The sequence below is a fragment of the Dromiciops gliroides genome, chromosome 6 (assembly GCF_019393635.1).
Source record: "Dromiciops gliroides isolate mDroGli1 chromosome 6, mDroGli1.pri, whole genome shotgun sequence".
In the NCBI taxonomy this organism is placed as follows: Eukaryota; Metazoa; Chordata; class Mammalia; order Microbiotheria; family Microbiotheriidae; genus Dromiciops; species Dromiciops gliroides.
This window is the reverse complement of record NC_057866.1, coordinates 278,323,320-278,340,441: the sequence shown is the minus strand read 5'-3', so window position 1 is coordinate 278,340,441 and position 17,122 is coordinate 278,323,320. Positions and strand designations below refer to the sequence as shown.

General features: G+C 45.2%; 1 protein-coding gene across 2 annotated transcripts in view; it reads left to right on the top strand.

Annotated features, from left to right (window-relative positions):
• The window catches only part of MICU3 (mitochondrial calcium uptake family member 3), a 93,189-nt gene that overhangs the window by 21,128 nt on the left and 54,939 nt on the right, over positions 1-17,122 (top strand). For both annotated transcript variants that reach the window (XM_043970940.1, XM_043970939.1), the window contains exon 2: positions 8,018-8,171. In XM_043970940.1, the coding sequence (XP_043826875.1) occupies positions 8,018-8,171 (154 nt within the window). The remainder of the gene's footprint in view (positions 1-8,017; positions 8,172-17,122) is intronic.

Below are 17,122 nucleotides of genomic sequence, written 5' to 3'. Positions count from 1 at the left end.
GTGAGTGTGGTGGAAAGAGCTTTGCATTTAGGGTTCAAGACCCCATCCAGCTTCCCACAATTCCTACTTAATAACAGTCACTTCACCTTTGGAGGACTCATTTTCCTCATCCAGATAAGAGAGTTGGGCTAGATCAGGGATTGATGGACTTCAAAAAAGAGTCTTGATAACTGTATTTCAGTAGAACTGGTTTCCTTTGAATAGTATGTATTTAATTTTATGCATTTAGAAATATGAATCTGAGAAGGGTCCCATGGACTTCACCAGATGCCTAAAAGGTCTGTGGCCCCAAAAGAGTTAAGAACCTTTGGCTAGAGGGCAGCTAGGTGGTGCAGTGGATAAAGCACCGGCCCTGGATTCAGGAGGACCTGAGTTCAAATCCAGCCTCAGACACTTGACACTTACTAGCTGTGTGACCCCAGGCAAGTGACTTAACCCCCACTGCCCCACAAAAAAAAAAAGAACCTTTGGCTAGATTCCTTTTCACTCTAAGCTTGAATTTGTGATTCCTTTCTCACTGGTAGCTATTGCCACTCAGACAGGCTTGTCCTATGTAGTCATATATTTTCCCCACATCTGATGAAATGTTTAAAACCCAATTAGGCATAGGTAGTGGCAGCCTTGTATAGCAGTTCTCCCTGGCATTCTTCTTGCAAACCTGTGTCAATCACATTAAGTCAGTCTCCCTTGACCCTGTTCTCTTTCTCTCCTGCTTAGTCAGCCTCCTGCAGCTCATTCACATTGTGGTCTCCTAGTCTACACTGGCGGTCCTTTCAAAGTTTCCAGCCTTACATCCCTTACTTGCCACGATGAACTCTGACACCTTTCCATCTGAACACAAACATAATCCAGGCTGCATTTTGTGGTCACTACATGATGGCCATCATCAAAGTCCTCAGCTGGTGCCTGGCTGCAGATCTTAGTGGCAGCAGGCCCTCCAGGTCTCTGCTGGCTGACTACAAACTGCCAACAGGTACGGCCAACCTAGAAAGACTTGGAGATGTGGAGTCAGGTGACTGTTGTCCTAGAAACAGCCTGGCCCAAAGGCTTGTGGGATCTCCAGCCACAGTAAGTCCCAAATGCCATCTGCTAGGTAGTGTTGTGTGTGTGTGTGTGTGTGTGTGTGTGTGTGTGTGTGTGTGTGTGTCTCAGCTGAGGGAGTCACTGCCCTGGAAAAAGCAGAGGTTCTTTTCAAAATATCAAACTATTTGTACATGCTGCATTTATTTAAGCAGTTCATAGGCTTTTCACCATTACATTGACCTTCTGTAAATAGCTGTAGGTTGGTGAATTTATATCGTGTACCAACCCAGCAAATCAAAATATTTGACTGGACAATCGATTTTACTTGAAAATTTATTTTTGAAAAAGTGACAGAGTTTAGGGTAAGAAGGAGGGATGTACCTGAAATTAACTTTTGAAACATATATTGGATTTGGGTAAGAAAATGATAGGGCTTTGAGTGCAACCAGCTTTATTTGAGATATCATATTATGCAAAGTAGGTCAGCCAGTGAATACAGGTGTGCTCGTATTAGTTTGACATTTGTAATATAAGGCTAATACCACTAATCGGAGATTCGTGACACTTTGCCTGAGGGAAATGGGGATGCTTAGTTTGTCAAAGGCATAGAGTGTTAACATGATATAAGATCATTGCAATTTGCAGCCAAGAAAGACATCCAAGAGGATTAGTGAGCTGAAGTTTGGCTGGCCTCCACCTCCACCCCGCTTTATTTCACTGGTTTGGGTTTTTTCCCCCTGAACATTCATAATGGTGATGTTGAAACTTCAAAAGATTTAAATTTAGAGAAACTCTCAAAGTTCAAAAGTGAAGTCTACCATTTCTTGTGACACTGTGGCCTTCTCCTTCCTTACCCTTGGTGTTCTGCTATATCTGGTATCCTTTATTGAATTCATAGGTTCAGTTTCTTGTACATTGAAGGGTTTAACAAGGTCAGATTTAGCAATTACCCAAGAGGATAAGACACCTGACTGACTTCAAGTTGTTTTGAAGAGAAGGTTGGTATTGATGGAAAGGGGGAGCTAGGGGGCGCCATAGTGTACAAAGTGCAAGGCCTGGAGTCAGGAAGACGCATCTCCCTGAGTTCAAATCTGCCCTCAGACAACACTTCCTAGCTGTGTGAGCCTGGGTAAGTCACTTCACCCTGTTTGCTTCAGGTTCCTCAGCTGTAAAATGAGCTGGAAAAGGAAATGGCCAACCCCTCCGGGATCTGCCAAGGAAACTCCAAATAGGGTCATGGGGTCAGACACAACTGAAAAATGACTAGAGCCCTTCACCATCCTGGATGTCCTTCCCTATGTCCTCTCCAGTTTAGGAATAGTGGGTGGAGGCAAAGCCCTGTGCTACTGTTGCATACATAAGGGAGGTCTGACTCTTGACTGGCTGAGAGAATGCTGAGCACAATGATGCTCGCTTGAGTGTAGGGCCACAGGTTTGTACAGCAGCTGCCCCCATCATGTTCCTGGACTCCCATCACTTGTGATCAGAAGTGCCTAGAGTGGACTTCCCCTCAATAAGAGTGGTCCCTTCTCCCTGTCTGAGGTCTTACCTTGCTCCTGGCTGATTTCAATGGGCAGTTTTGCTTGGATAAATGGGACGGTCACTATTTGTAAGGATCCTTTGTGTAACTGATGCTGTTGGGAAGGGGCTAAGCTGGAAAGCTAAAGGCTCCCTTCCTCCTGGGGTGTAGGTGTTCAAGGAGGACTGGCACCTCTCGTGTGAGGGCTGCTCCTCCACCTTTGCTGTCTGCCTGGTTCCCCCAGCTCTCACCTGTGGTTCCAAGAAGCTATAGCACCCACTGCAGCCATTCCCTGGTAAAACCGTCTCAGCAGACAAGCTAAACCAGGCTGAGGAGAGTCAGGGGGTCTCAGACTCCTCAGCGAGTTAGGGAGGTGTCCACCCCACGCATGTGAAGACCCCTCCCAGTGGGATGGGCAGATGAGAACTATTTGTTCCGAGTCCTGGAGGCAGTCAAAGCAGGCCAGTGGAACTGCATCTGTGAAGGAATGGAGGAAAAGAATGAGTGAGTGCCCAAGTCCAGCAGCAACAGCAGCTGTCTCTTCCTCCTGCTCTGTCCTGAGCACGAATAACAAAGCCACTTCCCTAAAGCACTACTGATGTCCTATCGTCCTCCTGCTTCGGCCCTGGTGACTCCAACTGTTGCCTCTCAGGGAAGACCTCCTTTGTAGCAGGGTGTTGCCCGCTCCTTGCCACCACGCACCTCTCCCATTGGCCTGCCGGTGACTCCCCACTTCTCTACTTGGACACCCTAGTGGTCCGTGGCTCCTGCCAGACACCATCACCAGACCAGCACTGCTGGGAAGATCAAAAGATGGGCCTTTGTTCCAGCAAGAAATTGAGAGTCATTATAAGGACCGTGCATTTTCCAAGAGGGAGCCCAGCTGGCTGTCTTTGTCCTGTTGCTGTATCTCATCACAAATCTACAAGTATACCCTAGTGATGCCCACACTACCTAGCCGTTCAAGCTGATTCATGCCACCACCACCCCGGCCCCCACTGCTCCCCAGTGCTTTCTCCCCAACCTTCTTGTGACCCAGCTGAATTCATTTCCTCCAGGAAGCCTTCAGGTCACTTTGCTGTCCCTCTGAACATTGGCTACATGTATCTCCTTCAATTGTTGCCTTTTTGCTGTTCTCCTGAACTGGCTTCTAAGGTCCTGGAGATAGGACTGTGTCTTCTCCTTCATCCATAGACTCTGTTGCCCTTAAAACAGTGCCTGGTACAGTTGGTGTTTAGTAAATGCTCACTACATAAGAGGTGCTACTATAGGTAAATTAGGAGAGGAAGGAATAGTCTATCTTTCAGATCTTTGAACAGGAAAACAGTTTATGACCAAACAAGAGATAGAGAATATTATGAAATGCAAAATGGATGATTTTGATTACATGAAATTAAAAAGGTTTTGTACAAACAGAAGCAAGGCATCCAAAATTAGAAGGGATGCAGAAAGCTGGGAAACAATTTTTATGGGCAGTACTTCTGATAAATGCCTCATTTCTAAAACATATCAGGAACTAAATCAAATTTTTAAGAACCCAAGTCATTCCCCAATTGAGAAATGGTCAAAGGATATGAACAGGCAGTTTTCTGATGAAGAAATCAAAGCTATCTATTGCCCTATGAAAAAATGCTCTAAATCACTACTGATTAGAGAAATGCAAATTAAAACACCTCTGAGGTACCACCTGACACCTATCAGATTGGCTAAAATGACAAAAAAAAAAAAGGAAAATAATAAATGTTGGAGAAGCTCTGGGAAAATTGGAACACTAATGCATTGTTGGTGGAGCTGTGAACTGATCTAACCATTCTGGAGAGCAATTTGGAATTATGCCCAAAGGGCTATAAAGCTGTGCATACCCTTTGACCCAGAAATACCACTTTCGGGTCTTTTCCCCAAAGAGATCATAGAAAAGGGGAAAGGACCCATATGTACAAAAATATAGCTGCTCTTTATGTGGTGGTAAGGAATTGGAAATTGAGGAGCTGCCCAACCACTGGGGAATGGCTGGACAAGTTGTGGTATATGAATGTAATGGAATACTATTGTGCTGTAAGAAACAATGAGCAGGAGGAGTTCAGAGAAACCTAGAGGGTCTTGTGTGGGCTAATGATGAGGGAGATGAGCAGAACCAGGAGAACATTGTACATAGTATCATCAACATTGTGGGTTGATCTACTGTGATGGACTAGATTCTTCTCACCAATGCAATGATACAGAAGAGTTCCAGGGGACTCGTGATGGAAGAGGATCTCCAAATCCAGAAAAAAAAAAAAAAAGAACTGTGGCATATGGATACTGATTGGACCATACGATTTCTTTTGGTTTGGGTGCTGATGTTTTTCTTTTTTGAGGTTTTTCCTTTTTGCTCTGATTCTTCTCTTATAACATGACTAATGCAGAAATATATTTAATGTTTATATATATAAATAACCTATATCAGATTGCCTGCCGTCTAGGAGAGGGGGAGAGGGAGGGGAGGGACGGAGAAAAATTTGGAATTGGAAATCTTATAAAAACAAATGTTGAAGACTATCTCTACATATAACTGGAAAATAATAAAATACTTTTATTTAAAAAAAAAAGTAAGTGCTCACTGACTGACTAATGGACCTACTGACAAATGATTAGGGCACAGACTATGGAAATAAGCACAAAAGTAACCCAGAACCTTTGGTATTACCCTCTCCTCCTGTTTACCTGCTTGAAACTAAAAAGAACTACTCAACTATCCTGCATTCTAGTGGCTGAGGCATTTGTCTACATATTAGCATGCCAAGTGACGTGCTGGGAGTGCCCATCAGTGATAACATCGGTCGGCCCCTTGTGCCAGGCACTCTGGCGCATAAGCTCAGATGGGCCAGTGTGTGGTGGGGTCATCCTACTTGTCATCTCAGTAATGTGCGTCACCTCCGTGAGGCTCCTGAGGTCAGCTGAGGACCATGCTTAGTTCCAAGATTCCTCTAACACCAGGTCTTGCCAGCAGTGTCCAGAGTGAGTGGGCCAGTGTGGAGTTAGCAGGGACACAGCCAAGCAGCCTCAGGGCCTTCAGCAGCTGCAGCACTAAATGTGAGCCGGGGCTAGAATTACAAAAGGCCAGCACCCTAAATGCCAAAGCTGGTCCTCATCTTGTAACTAGTGCACTTTGAGTAGCCCATGAGGTTCCAGAGACCTCTTTCCCCAAAACTCAGGAATAGGGCTTGGGTGCCCTTAAAGGAAGGCATCTCTACCTGTCTCCCATCAGCCTCCCACTTCAGCTCTCACCACAGAGAGTAAATGTCACTATTTCCTTAGGTACAAAAGAATCTCTCCCTCTTGAGCCTCACCACTGCTCCCATGAGCCATGCAGCATTACTAGCCACCGAGATCTGATAGAGAGCAGATGGGAGAGCAAAGGAGTTACAAGGGTCTCACAACGATGAACAGAGGTGCCTTCTGCCCGGCAGCTGGAAGGACGGATTCTGTCTGTCCGCCTACGTTCCTGTCTCTGTGTGTCTCTGTGTGTCTCTGTCTGTCTTTCTGCCCATCTCTGGTCTCACACACACACGCCCACTGAGCAGGAAGGAGGCCTAGAAGAGAACACCCCAGGGCTCACCTGGGGATGCAGGGCTGGCAGGAAAGTTCCTTTAGGGGGCAGAGAGAAGTAGCCGAGTGCCCCCCAGGCAGCCCTGGCAAAGGGTGCAGACTGCACCGTCTCTGGCTGCCATCCCTTAAGCCTCTGCTTTCCATTCACCAACAACCTTCCAGCCCAGTTCTAGGGTCCTGGGGGCATGCCCAGAAGAGAGGGCATCTCTCTGGAGGATGGATTCTCCCGCTCTTCCTCTTTCCCATCCTCACCCCATGGGTCACTTTCTGTGGCCTTGGGCCACAGTCTGTTTGGTTGCCACATGTAACCAAGGTCCTCTGTGCCTCTGGCAACACTCAGTGACTAGCGAGCCAAGAGGGAAAGAGTGAGAATGTTTGGGAGTATTTGAAATCCGCTCTTTTGAGTGAAAACACGCTGGCAGTTGTGATCATTGCTTTTCAAGAACACAGAATGCTTTCAAATCCCCTGGGTACTGCTCTATGATTTATTATGCCTGCTCCATAAGAAAAGTGGTGTGATTAGCTGTGCTGAGCCCTACTGCCATCCCTTCCATGGCACTGAGATGACCCTGGCTTCTGGGAAGCTAGGTCAGACTGAGACAAGCTCTAGTAAACTTGAGAAGATCTTGTGTTCAGCCCAGTGAGAGACATGGCCAGGCTTCCCTGGAGAGGCCTGCCTGCCCCCAAGCCAGGCCACCAAGGCAGGGAGGGGCCTAGGCTGATGGAATCCTGGCATTTACAAGTGTGGAAGTGAGCCCGTCAGCATCAGTGTCCACAAGAGGCACATGTGGGTAGTACCTCCCGGGGCCGTTGTGTAGTCTTCAGAAAAAGACATGTTGATGAAAAAAGAAGTGGTGCCTTTTGCAGTTTTCCTTTAGTTGAGAATGGATTCAAGTTATGATAAGTTCACTTTTCCAGAAGGATGATTTTTTTTTCTGGTTGTAACAAGAAGACAGCTCACATTTATGTGGAAGGGTGTAGTTTTCAGGTGTCCTTCATAAACTTTATGTCCTTTGAATCTCACAACCCCCTCCTGATGTGGGCATAGTGACCTTATATTAGAGATGAGCAAACGAAGACTATTGACTCCCGTTTTCCTATGATCTCTTTACTGCTTTTTTTCCTAATGTTTTGGAGAAATAAATTAATTTCTCTAGCATTGGGACAGAGGTTATAGACTCTCTTCCTCTAGTTTTCTGTTTATGGAAATCATTTTTAAAGTTTCCTCTAGTTAATTGAAGGAAATAATAGTAAAATGATGGTAGTGGCAAAGAATTAGAAATCGAGGGAATGCCTATCAACTGGGGAATGGCTGAACAAGTTGTGGTATATGACTATAATGGAGTCCTATTGTGCTATAAGAAATGATGAGCAGAATGCAGAAATATGTTTAATGTGATCATACACATATAACCTATATCAGATTGTTTTCTGTCTTGGGGAGGGGGGAAGGAAGGGAGGGAGGGAGAAAAATTTGGAACTAAAAATCTTAAGAAAACAAATGTTAAACTCTCTTTATGTGTAACTGGAAAATAATAAAATACTTTTATGATTTTAAAAAAGGGTGGTAGAAAAATTTTGACATGGGCACTCATAAAATTTAGGAAATCAGGCTTTTGGCCTTGATCTTATTGCAAAAAGAGGACCATGCACTAACTCTGTCAAAAACTGTCAGTGAAATCTCCAATTGTGTGTGCTAACTAGAGCACCTTTCACAAGCAACAGAATTAAAGCCTCCTTTCCACTGTCTCCGCCAGCACCAGACTGTGTGACCAGGGACGCGCCCGTTGCTTCATATCCGCGGTCCTCTCAGGTCCCCGTTTTGTTTGCTCCTGCACTCTGGAAAACAACTCTCAAAAACAACCAAAGCCCCTCTCCCTCTTGCAGGTCGCCGCCAGTAGAGCAGATTTGGAAGACCTAGACGTTTTTGCCACTTCTCGAGAGAGACGGTTCCGCTTATTTGCTTCTTTAGAATGTGAGGGGCAGCTGTTCATGACTCCACACGATTTCATTCTGGCTGTCACAACTGACGAGCCCAAACGTAAGTACAATTTTTCAAATCAGCTTATCTCCTTGGTTTGCTTTTGTCCTCTGTGGTATCTTTTGCCAGGCCAGGAAACCACAGGCTTCAGTGGCCAAAGGCCTAGAGTCCAGCAGCTCGGGCTCCAGACCTGGCTCTGCCACTTCCAGCCAAGGCACCTGCGGCTCAGAGAGGGGGATTCACTTTCCCACGGTCACACAGCTCCTTGTAGAGGCAGGATTCCAACCTAGGCCTTTGCTGATTTCAAGTCCACTAGGGTCTTCCCATTACAATCTACCCACTGCCCACCTTCCTCCCCTGGAAGATGAGAAGAATGACCCCTATTTCCTTACTTGCCTGGACGGAGCCATTTAAGAAAGCATCTTACCAGCCTTTAAGTGGTCTGCAAATGTCAGTCATGGGTATTTTTCATCTTCCTTCTGCAGACCAACCACCTCCCTCCCTCTTTCAGCAGGTCTCAGGTCTCCAGGCTTTGGTTTTCCTGCCAGTGCCTACGGCAGCAGGGCATCCTCTTCATACCTGCACACAGAAGGTTGGCACCTCTTGGGCTTGTTTCATTCCAAGAGGCCCCTTGGGGGCTTCCAAAGGAAGCTCTCAGCTTGCGCGTCCACCTCCCCAAGTCTTGGGCAGAGGTTGTTATTGGAAATGAGCTGGCACCATGTGACTCCCCATGACCCGCTTTGTCACCCACAATTCTGATTCCTTGGGGACAGCAAGCAAGGAACAAAGCCAGGAGAAGCTAGGTGTCCAGAATCAGGAAGAGCACTAGGCGGGGTCCCAGCTGCCACCCAGCGGACTCCCTTAAAGTCTAGGCCTTCCTCACTGTCCATCCACAGTACTCATCCCAAGAGTGTGTGTCCAGATCCTTCCTCCCCGGGCTGGGCATCCCCATCAGGGAACACTGCCCTGGAAACCTCAGCCTTCTGTTGTTCATCCCTGCAGCCTCTCCCCTGTGGATTGCTAGGCCAGTCTCTCTTGAATAAGAATCGGGGATGTCCTCGTGGGGATCCTTCAGTGTCCTTAGGAACATCAAGTCATTGAGCTAGAATAGAAGAGGACCTCCAAGGCCGTCCAGCCAAATCCCTGATTTAGATGAAGAACGTGGGGCCCAGAGAGGTCCAGAGACTTACCGTGGTTACCCAGATAGTACGTGTCTGAGCCAGGATTGAGCCCAGCTCCTGCCCACCACAGCACCCTCAGTATAATGTGGTCTATACACAGCAAGGTCAGGAAGGCCTCCCCAGAGATGAAGAAACCTATTCCTGGTAGCTCTGCACAAGGAAGGCAGCTTTCCTGACCGTGGCTCCCCTCCTGGCCCATGCCTCACCTTACCTCATGTCTGAGCCATGCAGCTTACCTCTGTGTGGAAAACTCTCGTGGGATCTGCCCATGCATGCAGGGCAGCCCCCGACGTTCTGTTTGCTCTGTTGACCCAAGGGGACTTTTAAAGTGAACAACCCATAAGCACGAGTGGGATTTTGGGTTAGTTATTGGATTGTCCACTTGTAATCTACAGTACGGAATTCTCAAAAATCTACTTGTTCCTTCTCATATTTTCACCAAAGATACTCTCAATATACATTATTCTTTTTAAAGATTCTTTTAAAAGGTGTCATGGAAAGAAGGCAGAGAGGAAAGTTCTGGGTAAATCCAGCGACCTCCCCCATGCCCTGAGAAAGAGTCAGAAATATAGCAAGCAATACAGATCAGCAATTAAGAAAGAAGATTGAAAAGAAAACCCTACACCCTAATCCTCATGGGAAAAAAAAAAAAAGGCAGCAAAGGACCAAGAGATTGGCTTCTCTTTCTGCCTATTGCCCCTCCCACCCACAGGGCCGGCTCCCAGCTCCCAGCATGCTGACTGCCCCAGGGCTGGTATGCAGGACTGAGAGTTCTGTCCCCAGAGCTCACTGCACACCCTGAGGAAGAAGGAAAGAAAAAAGCACTTATTAAGTACCTACTATATGCCAGGCACTGTCCAAAGTTCTTTACAATTGTTGTTGTTTGTCCTTCATTCTGGAAGAGGACCATAACATTGGGGTGATGTCATAGCCCACTGTGAATTGGATTTAAGTGAGGAAAGGCTGTGCAAGGTCACCAGCCTCACTCTACTCCAGAGCCATCTGGGTCCAGTGACAAGCCATGTATCAGGATGACTGGAGATGGCCCCAGATGCTCAAGACAATTGGGTTAAATGACTTTCCCAGGGTCACACAGCTAGAAAGTGTCTGAAGTGAGATTTGAGTTCAAGTCCTCTTGACTCCAGGGCCAGTGCTCTGTCAACTGCACCACTTAGCTGCCCCTGGGGCAGAGCTAGGAGCAATAATAAAAATAATAACAAAAGCTTGCATTTCTATAGAACTAGAGATTTGCAAAGCCTTTAGAGTCTCACAACAACCAGGAGAAGTATTATCTCCATTTTACAATTGAAGAAACTGAGGCAGGTAGAGGTTAAGTGACTTGCCTGAGGTCTCGTAGCTAGTAAGTGTTTGAGGCCTGATTTGAATTCAGGTCTCCCAGACTCCAGGCTCAGCAGTTATCCATTGCTTTGCCCCCTAGGAAGTTGCCAAGAGGAGAAAATAGGATTGATATAAACAAACACTTCTGAGAATGACAGCATTCCCATTTTCTGATCTCTCTGTTCAAGAGCACAATGGGCTTCCCCGATCTACTAGCCCTTATCCTTACTGTTCAATAAAGAGTTAAGATCAATATAGAAGATATAAAAGCCTGAGAAGAATGGTGAGGGGCAGGGAGGGGACTGTGGTATTTTCAAGTTTAGTACATAATGCTTTCATTTAGAGCTTTATGGATCGTTTACTACACACATAAGGTTTTCTTTTGGATGCACAGTGATTAAATGGTCATTTTATATTTTCTTTAAATTTAGGGAGCATTTTTATGGTGAAAGTCATTGAAAAATATAACTCGATGAGATGGAAATATGTCCAACAGGACCCTAAGCACTGAATTCTGAAACGAGCTATATTCCTCTTGCCCATCTATACCTTAAAAACTACTCTTAGAACCTTTCCTTTGTCTGCCTTTATTAGACACGGAGTGAATTTCCCTTTAAATTGCAAAAGCTCTTCATTGCATTGTCATTTCGAGGCTTACTTGGAACTGGATGGGAAAGGAGAGCACGTTTTGCTGCATTCTGAAATCATCATAAGAAAAACACATAAGAAGAATTTCCAAAGCAATGAGGAAATGAGACTTTCCTTTGAAGAGCGTTCATAATGGCTCTTTATTCTTGATAGAAAAAGTTCATAATATTGGGCATGGTGACCTGTTTGGCAGAACGAATGTCTCTGTGAATAATTCACCTGCAGAGCTCATTAACCCTACAAAACTCAAGAGGGCACTCACTTCCAAATCTAATAGAGAGCCACCAAGCACTGCATCAGAGCCTGCTTGAAATGCTGTCGATTTCATCATTTCATTTTTCCACTTTCCATACAAAACTAGTGTTTCATTATTGCACAATTAGAAAGTACTATTCAAATTGCCTCTTGCTCATTTCGGGGAGAGTGTCTTTGTTAAGTGGCCTTACAGCACTCTCTTGCCAGGTGGATAAGGAAGTCGTTCATGAACCTGCTCTTTTCATCAGCTGAGGGTGTTTGCAGAGGCTCACCACACCGCTTAGAACAAGGAAGAAGTTTGAAGCCATGTAGCAATACAAAAAAGAAGCTGTCGTTCATTGTAACATGAAAATCTACAAATAGCTGACCTTTCTGACATAGAGACATTCAAACATTACAGAAATATCCCTTCTTTTTTGTCCTTCCACATAAATGTTAATTTGGGTGTGTGTTTCTTTTATGTCTAGAGTGAACAGGGAAGCAACAAGGGATATACATCTTTTGAATTGTAAACTACATACATATGTATATAAACATGAAGTGTATAAAGTATATGGCAATAGCCAGGAGACCAATTAAAAGACTATTGGGCAAGGGGGCATCTAGGTGGCACAGTGGATAAAACACCAGCCCTGAAGTCAGGAGGACCTGAGTTCAAAGCTGGCCTCAGACACTTAATACTTACTAGCTGTGTGTTCCTGGGCAAGTCACTTAACCCCCATTGCCTTTCCAAAAAAAAAAAAAAAAAGGCCATTGGGCAGCTAGGTGGCGCAGTGGATAGAGCCCCGGCCCTGGACTCAGGAGGACCTGAGTGGAAGGAGAATCGGTGCTCCACTTTTTGTTTGCAGATGACTGTGCACTTAGTGAAGCCTCTGAGGCTGAGATGTAATAAAGTATTGATTAATTTTTTGTTGCTTGTGCTAATTTTGGCTTAACAATTACCACCAAGGAAACAGAGATTCCCCACTAGCCAGTGCCACACCATCCATACATAGAACCATCAGTTCTATGGAGAACTGACCTTGACAGTATGCTTTCCAGAGATGTATGTACATGAGATTGACACCTTGTCAAAGCTAGCTCAGTGTTTGGGAGACTCTAAAGGAAAGTGTGGGAGAGAAGAGGTATTAGACTGACTACCAAACTGAAGGTCTACAGAGCCATTGTGCTGACCTCATTGTTGTATGTACCCATGAAACCTGAGCAGTATAACAGCACCATGCCAGAAAATGGAATTGCTTCCATTTCAGTTGTCTTAGTAAGGTTCTGAAGATCACCTAGCAAGATGAGATACCAGACACTGAAGTCCTTTCTCAGCTGAACTGCCAAGCATTCAATCTCTAATGCAGAGAGCACAACTCGGATGGGTGGGCCATGTTGTTAGAATACCAAATGTATACTTACCTAAAAGACTATTTTATGGCGAACTCACACAAGGTAGTGCTGACATGGAGGTCAAAGGAAGTGACACAAGGACACTTTCAAGGTCTCTCTGAAGAACTTTGGAATTGATTGTGTGACATGGGGAACACTGGCCCAGGATTGCCCATCAAGGTGTGCCCTCATCAGAGAAGGTGCCATGCTCTATGAGCAAATCAGAAGCACAGCAGCTCAAAAGAATCTGTGATGTGGACATTTAGAGGCTTCTCAGCTCCAAATGTTCATGTGGACTATTTGTGCCTGACATGTGGTAGAGCCTTCTGAGCTCCTTTTGGTCTGATCAGCCACAGTCAGAGGTCAACACAGGTCATGTTGGTCCTCTTTGAGAAGAAAGGACAACAAGGAGTGACAGGAGATGAAATAAAGAAGATGTGCGGGACAGCTAGGTGGTGCAGTGGATAGGGCACAGGCCTTGGATTCAGCAGGACCTGAGTTCAAATTCGGCCTCAGACATTTGACACTTATTAGCTGTGTGACCTTGGGCAAGTCACTTAACCCCAATTGCCTCACCAAAAAAAAAAAAGGAAGAATATGTGCATGCACATAGTGGTTGGATTTAAGTGAGAGATGGATGGCAAAGACTGCAATGATATCATTTGCCCTACTGGCTCTGCAGAGGTCCTCAGCTCCTAGAAGACAGGCCAACATTTCCATTGGGTTTGTGACACCGAGTTTCCCTTTGTGGTTCCTTGCATCATATCTGTGGAGTTGAAGTCTATATTGTGAAGCTTGGGAAGGACCTTTATGGGCACAGAAGACATCACATATGTCCCCAATCTGGGGCACCATGATGCCATCTTGCATGTTGCCCACATCCACTCATCCAAGGGACTAAGTCAGTGCTAACATTGATTTAGAACCTGACAAGATGTTATCAGCTTTGATAATGGTGAGCTGTGTCTGGAGATCTGTGCAATTAATGTGGTCTAATCAGGGTGATCCCCAAAATTGAGAGACTCCCTGACTTTTGTAAAGTCACCCATGGGCAGGGGCTAGTGGTGTGGTCTCACTACTAAGCTTTCAGGTGTTTTTGTTATTGGAAAAGGGATCAAGTTGGATTTCTCAGTTCTGAGGAAAGGATATCCATCTGACTTCTGCTAAAAAAAAGAAACAAGAGATTGGGAGCCAATCAGAACAATAGAGAAAAGATCAAATCTAACAGGGCTTCCATGATCAATAAAAAGATTACAATGAGAGAGGGATGGAGGAAGGGAAAGAAGGTGGGAGGGAAGGAAGGAAAGAGGAGAGGAAGGGAGGGAGGGAAGGAGGAAGACCGTAAGATCTGTTTGTATCATCTGGAATTCTTCTTGGATCATCTGGTTTCTCATACAAAACTTTATAGGCTTTGTTTTCCTTTTCACTTGTTTTTTTTGCTGTTTGGTGAGAAACCACAATATCTTGTTTTATCTAACCCCTTACTGTTGTACCAGGGTCTTTGTTCTCACTCTGCCCCATTTGGCAGAGAGCAGATGTTGACTTATTCAGGAAGTTTCTTATTTGTTTCCATCTCCTCTTTGTGACATCCATTTTGCATAATTAAAACTTCTCTAAGAAATTATGAGAGAATCAATCTCTTCAATTCATTTCTCATTTTCTAAAGTTGACACTTGGTTAAGACAGGTCAGCTTAGAGCTGCTAGCATGGAAAGTTGCATCTTCTCATCTTAACCTTCTAGTTTTCTCTTTACTTTTGTAACGATTGGAATGACACCCCCTGCTGGAGACTTACTGGAGGAAAGCTCCACCATGAGGAGAAGGCCTCTGAGGGTAAGGCCGTGCGGCTTTTCTTTGGCATCAGGAAGTGATGTTTGCTCGTGGGTGTCAAGGCTGCCAGCCAATCAACTCGAGGAGCCTCCCATTTCTGGGAGGAACACACAAAGTAGGAAGCGGACGCTGGGGGAGGGGCTCTCGTTTGTTTTGGTTCCTGAGCTCGCCATGGTGGGTTGGATGATAGGGTCTCTTAGAAATAGTTAGATTTTTACCTTTCTCTCTGATCCTAATGCTCTTTAAGAAATACTTAAACACTTAAACACTCTTGCTAAAGCTTATAATTTATTAGCAACCACTCATTAGATTTTAGATAGCAGAGCTAGAATTTTAGCCCTTACACCTTTTTTATCCAGTTGGATTTTTTTAGTTTGATCAATGGGTTCTATTTTTACATTACAAACATTTACAGATTACTCACACTCTTATAAGGAAATAAAGCAGTGCAGTAGAACTAATGATACAGTGACCTCATCTGAAGGGATGTGCCACACTCCCCACGCTGTATGTCTGATGCACATAGGAAAAATCTCATTTGTGATTTCCTGGGCTTAGAAACTTCTGGCAAGAAGGTCCCCTCTACTCACACAGATCTCTGAGATTGTCTCCTGGGGCCCTGAGAGGCGTCCTTGTAGCCTGTCTGTGTTAGAGTCAGGGCAGGCTTTAGCCCAATAATGCTGACTCTCTGTCCCCACTGTCTCTCCAAAAGCAAAAACACAATTGAGGATAAGATTGTTTCTTGTTTGTCCTTCATTCTCATGATATCAGGAGGTGATGTCATGACTTGCAGTGAATTGGATTTAAGTGAGGGAGGGCTGTGCAGGATCGCCATCTTCAAGCCATCTGGGTCCAATGGCAAGATATCTATCAGGACAACAGGAGATGGCACCAGATGTTTTAAGGCAATTGGGGTTAAGTGACTTGCCCAGGGTCACAGAGCTAGTGTCAAGTGGTTGAGGTTGGATTTAAACTCAGATCTTCCCAACTCCAAGGTCAATGCTCTATCCATTGTGCCACCTAACTGCCCCAGTCAAAGATAACACTTTAATGCAAACACATCAATTATCATGTGTTCATGTTTTTTCTCATAATGCTGTTTGGATTTGCTTCTTTCTCTTTGTAAAGTAGAGTGGAATATCCAAATTAGATCCTTTTATTTCAATTGTTAGCATGACATCATAGAACTTCAAATCTCTGTTGTGGTGGCCCTTGTCACGAACAAGTTCAGAGCACCCTCCTGCCCTCCCTAACACACACACACACACACACACACACACACACACACACACACACACACACGCTCCTCCCCATGTGGCCTTGCAGACTTGTTGTAAGGATAAAGTATGATGTTCTATAGGAAAAGTATGTGTATGGTTAAAAACTCTTCCAATGTAAGGTAGACTACATATTATTCTTATTATTTGCAATAAAACTAAATCTACTGGTTTCTAAGAAAAGTTAGTTTGACCTAGCACTGAGCCAGAATCCTTAGGCGTTTAAGGACATAATATTCTCGACTTAGTACTGGCCAAAGGCTTGTGACCTTGGGTAGAGGGTCTCTGCTTTGCCAAAATCAAGCAGAGGACTTGTGCTGCCAGCTGGCCTTCTGCCAAAAAGGAGCCCCTTGAGATGGGGCTACATTCAAAGTCATTGCCGCTATGGAAATGAGGGAGGCTCCTTGTCTTGTCTGCAGGGCCTGGGAGCTGAGCTTCCCCAGGCCATACAGAGCTGGAAGAGTTGGGGCTAGGGCCCACTGGTGTGCACCCATGTGTTTGTAATGCAGATGAGGCAGAGCTACACAAAATCATCAGCCTCGCTCTCTCCTCCAGTCATCGGAGTCCAGTGGCAGGACAAAGGTCAAGACGACTAACAATGGCCCAGGATGCAGTGGCCAGCTAAGGGACAGCAGAGTGGTTGGAACACTGGGCCCAGAGTCAGGAAAACCTGAGTTCAAAACTCACATCAGACACTTACTAGCTTATGACCCTGGGCAAGTTATTTGACCTCTGATTACCTCAATTTCCTTACCTGTCAAATGGGGATAATAACAGCATCTACCTCACAGGTCTGTTGGGAGGATCAAATGAGCTAATAATCATAAGGCACAGTGCCTGGCAAGTAGGAGGCACTATGTAAATGCTAGCTATTAGCCACTGTTGTTGTAGCCTGAGAGTGAACCTCACTAAAAGCAGAGGATTCTTCCCCAGTGCTCGGGCCACCAGGGGATGAATGTTTTTGCCATAGGAACTAAACCCCATGAAGTCTTGGCATATCCTGGCATGGATATTTTAACGAATTCTGGGCTTGTTTATTTACTGACATCCCTGTGGTGTGCATGTGTGCAAGAGCTAACCCCAAGATAAAACTAAGGAAGAATACAATT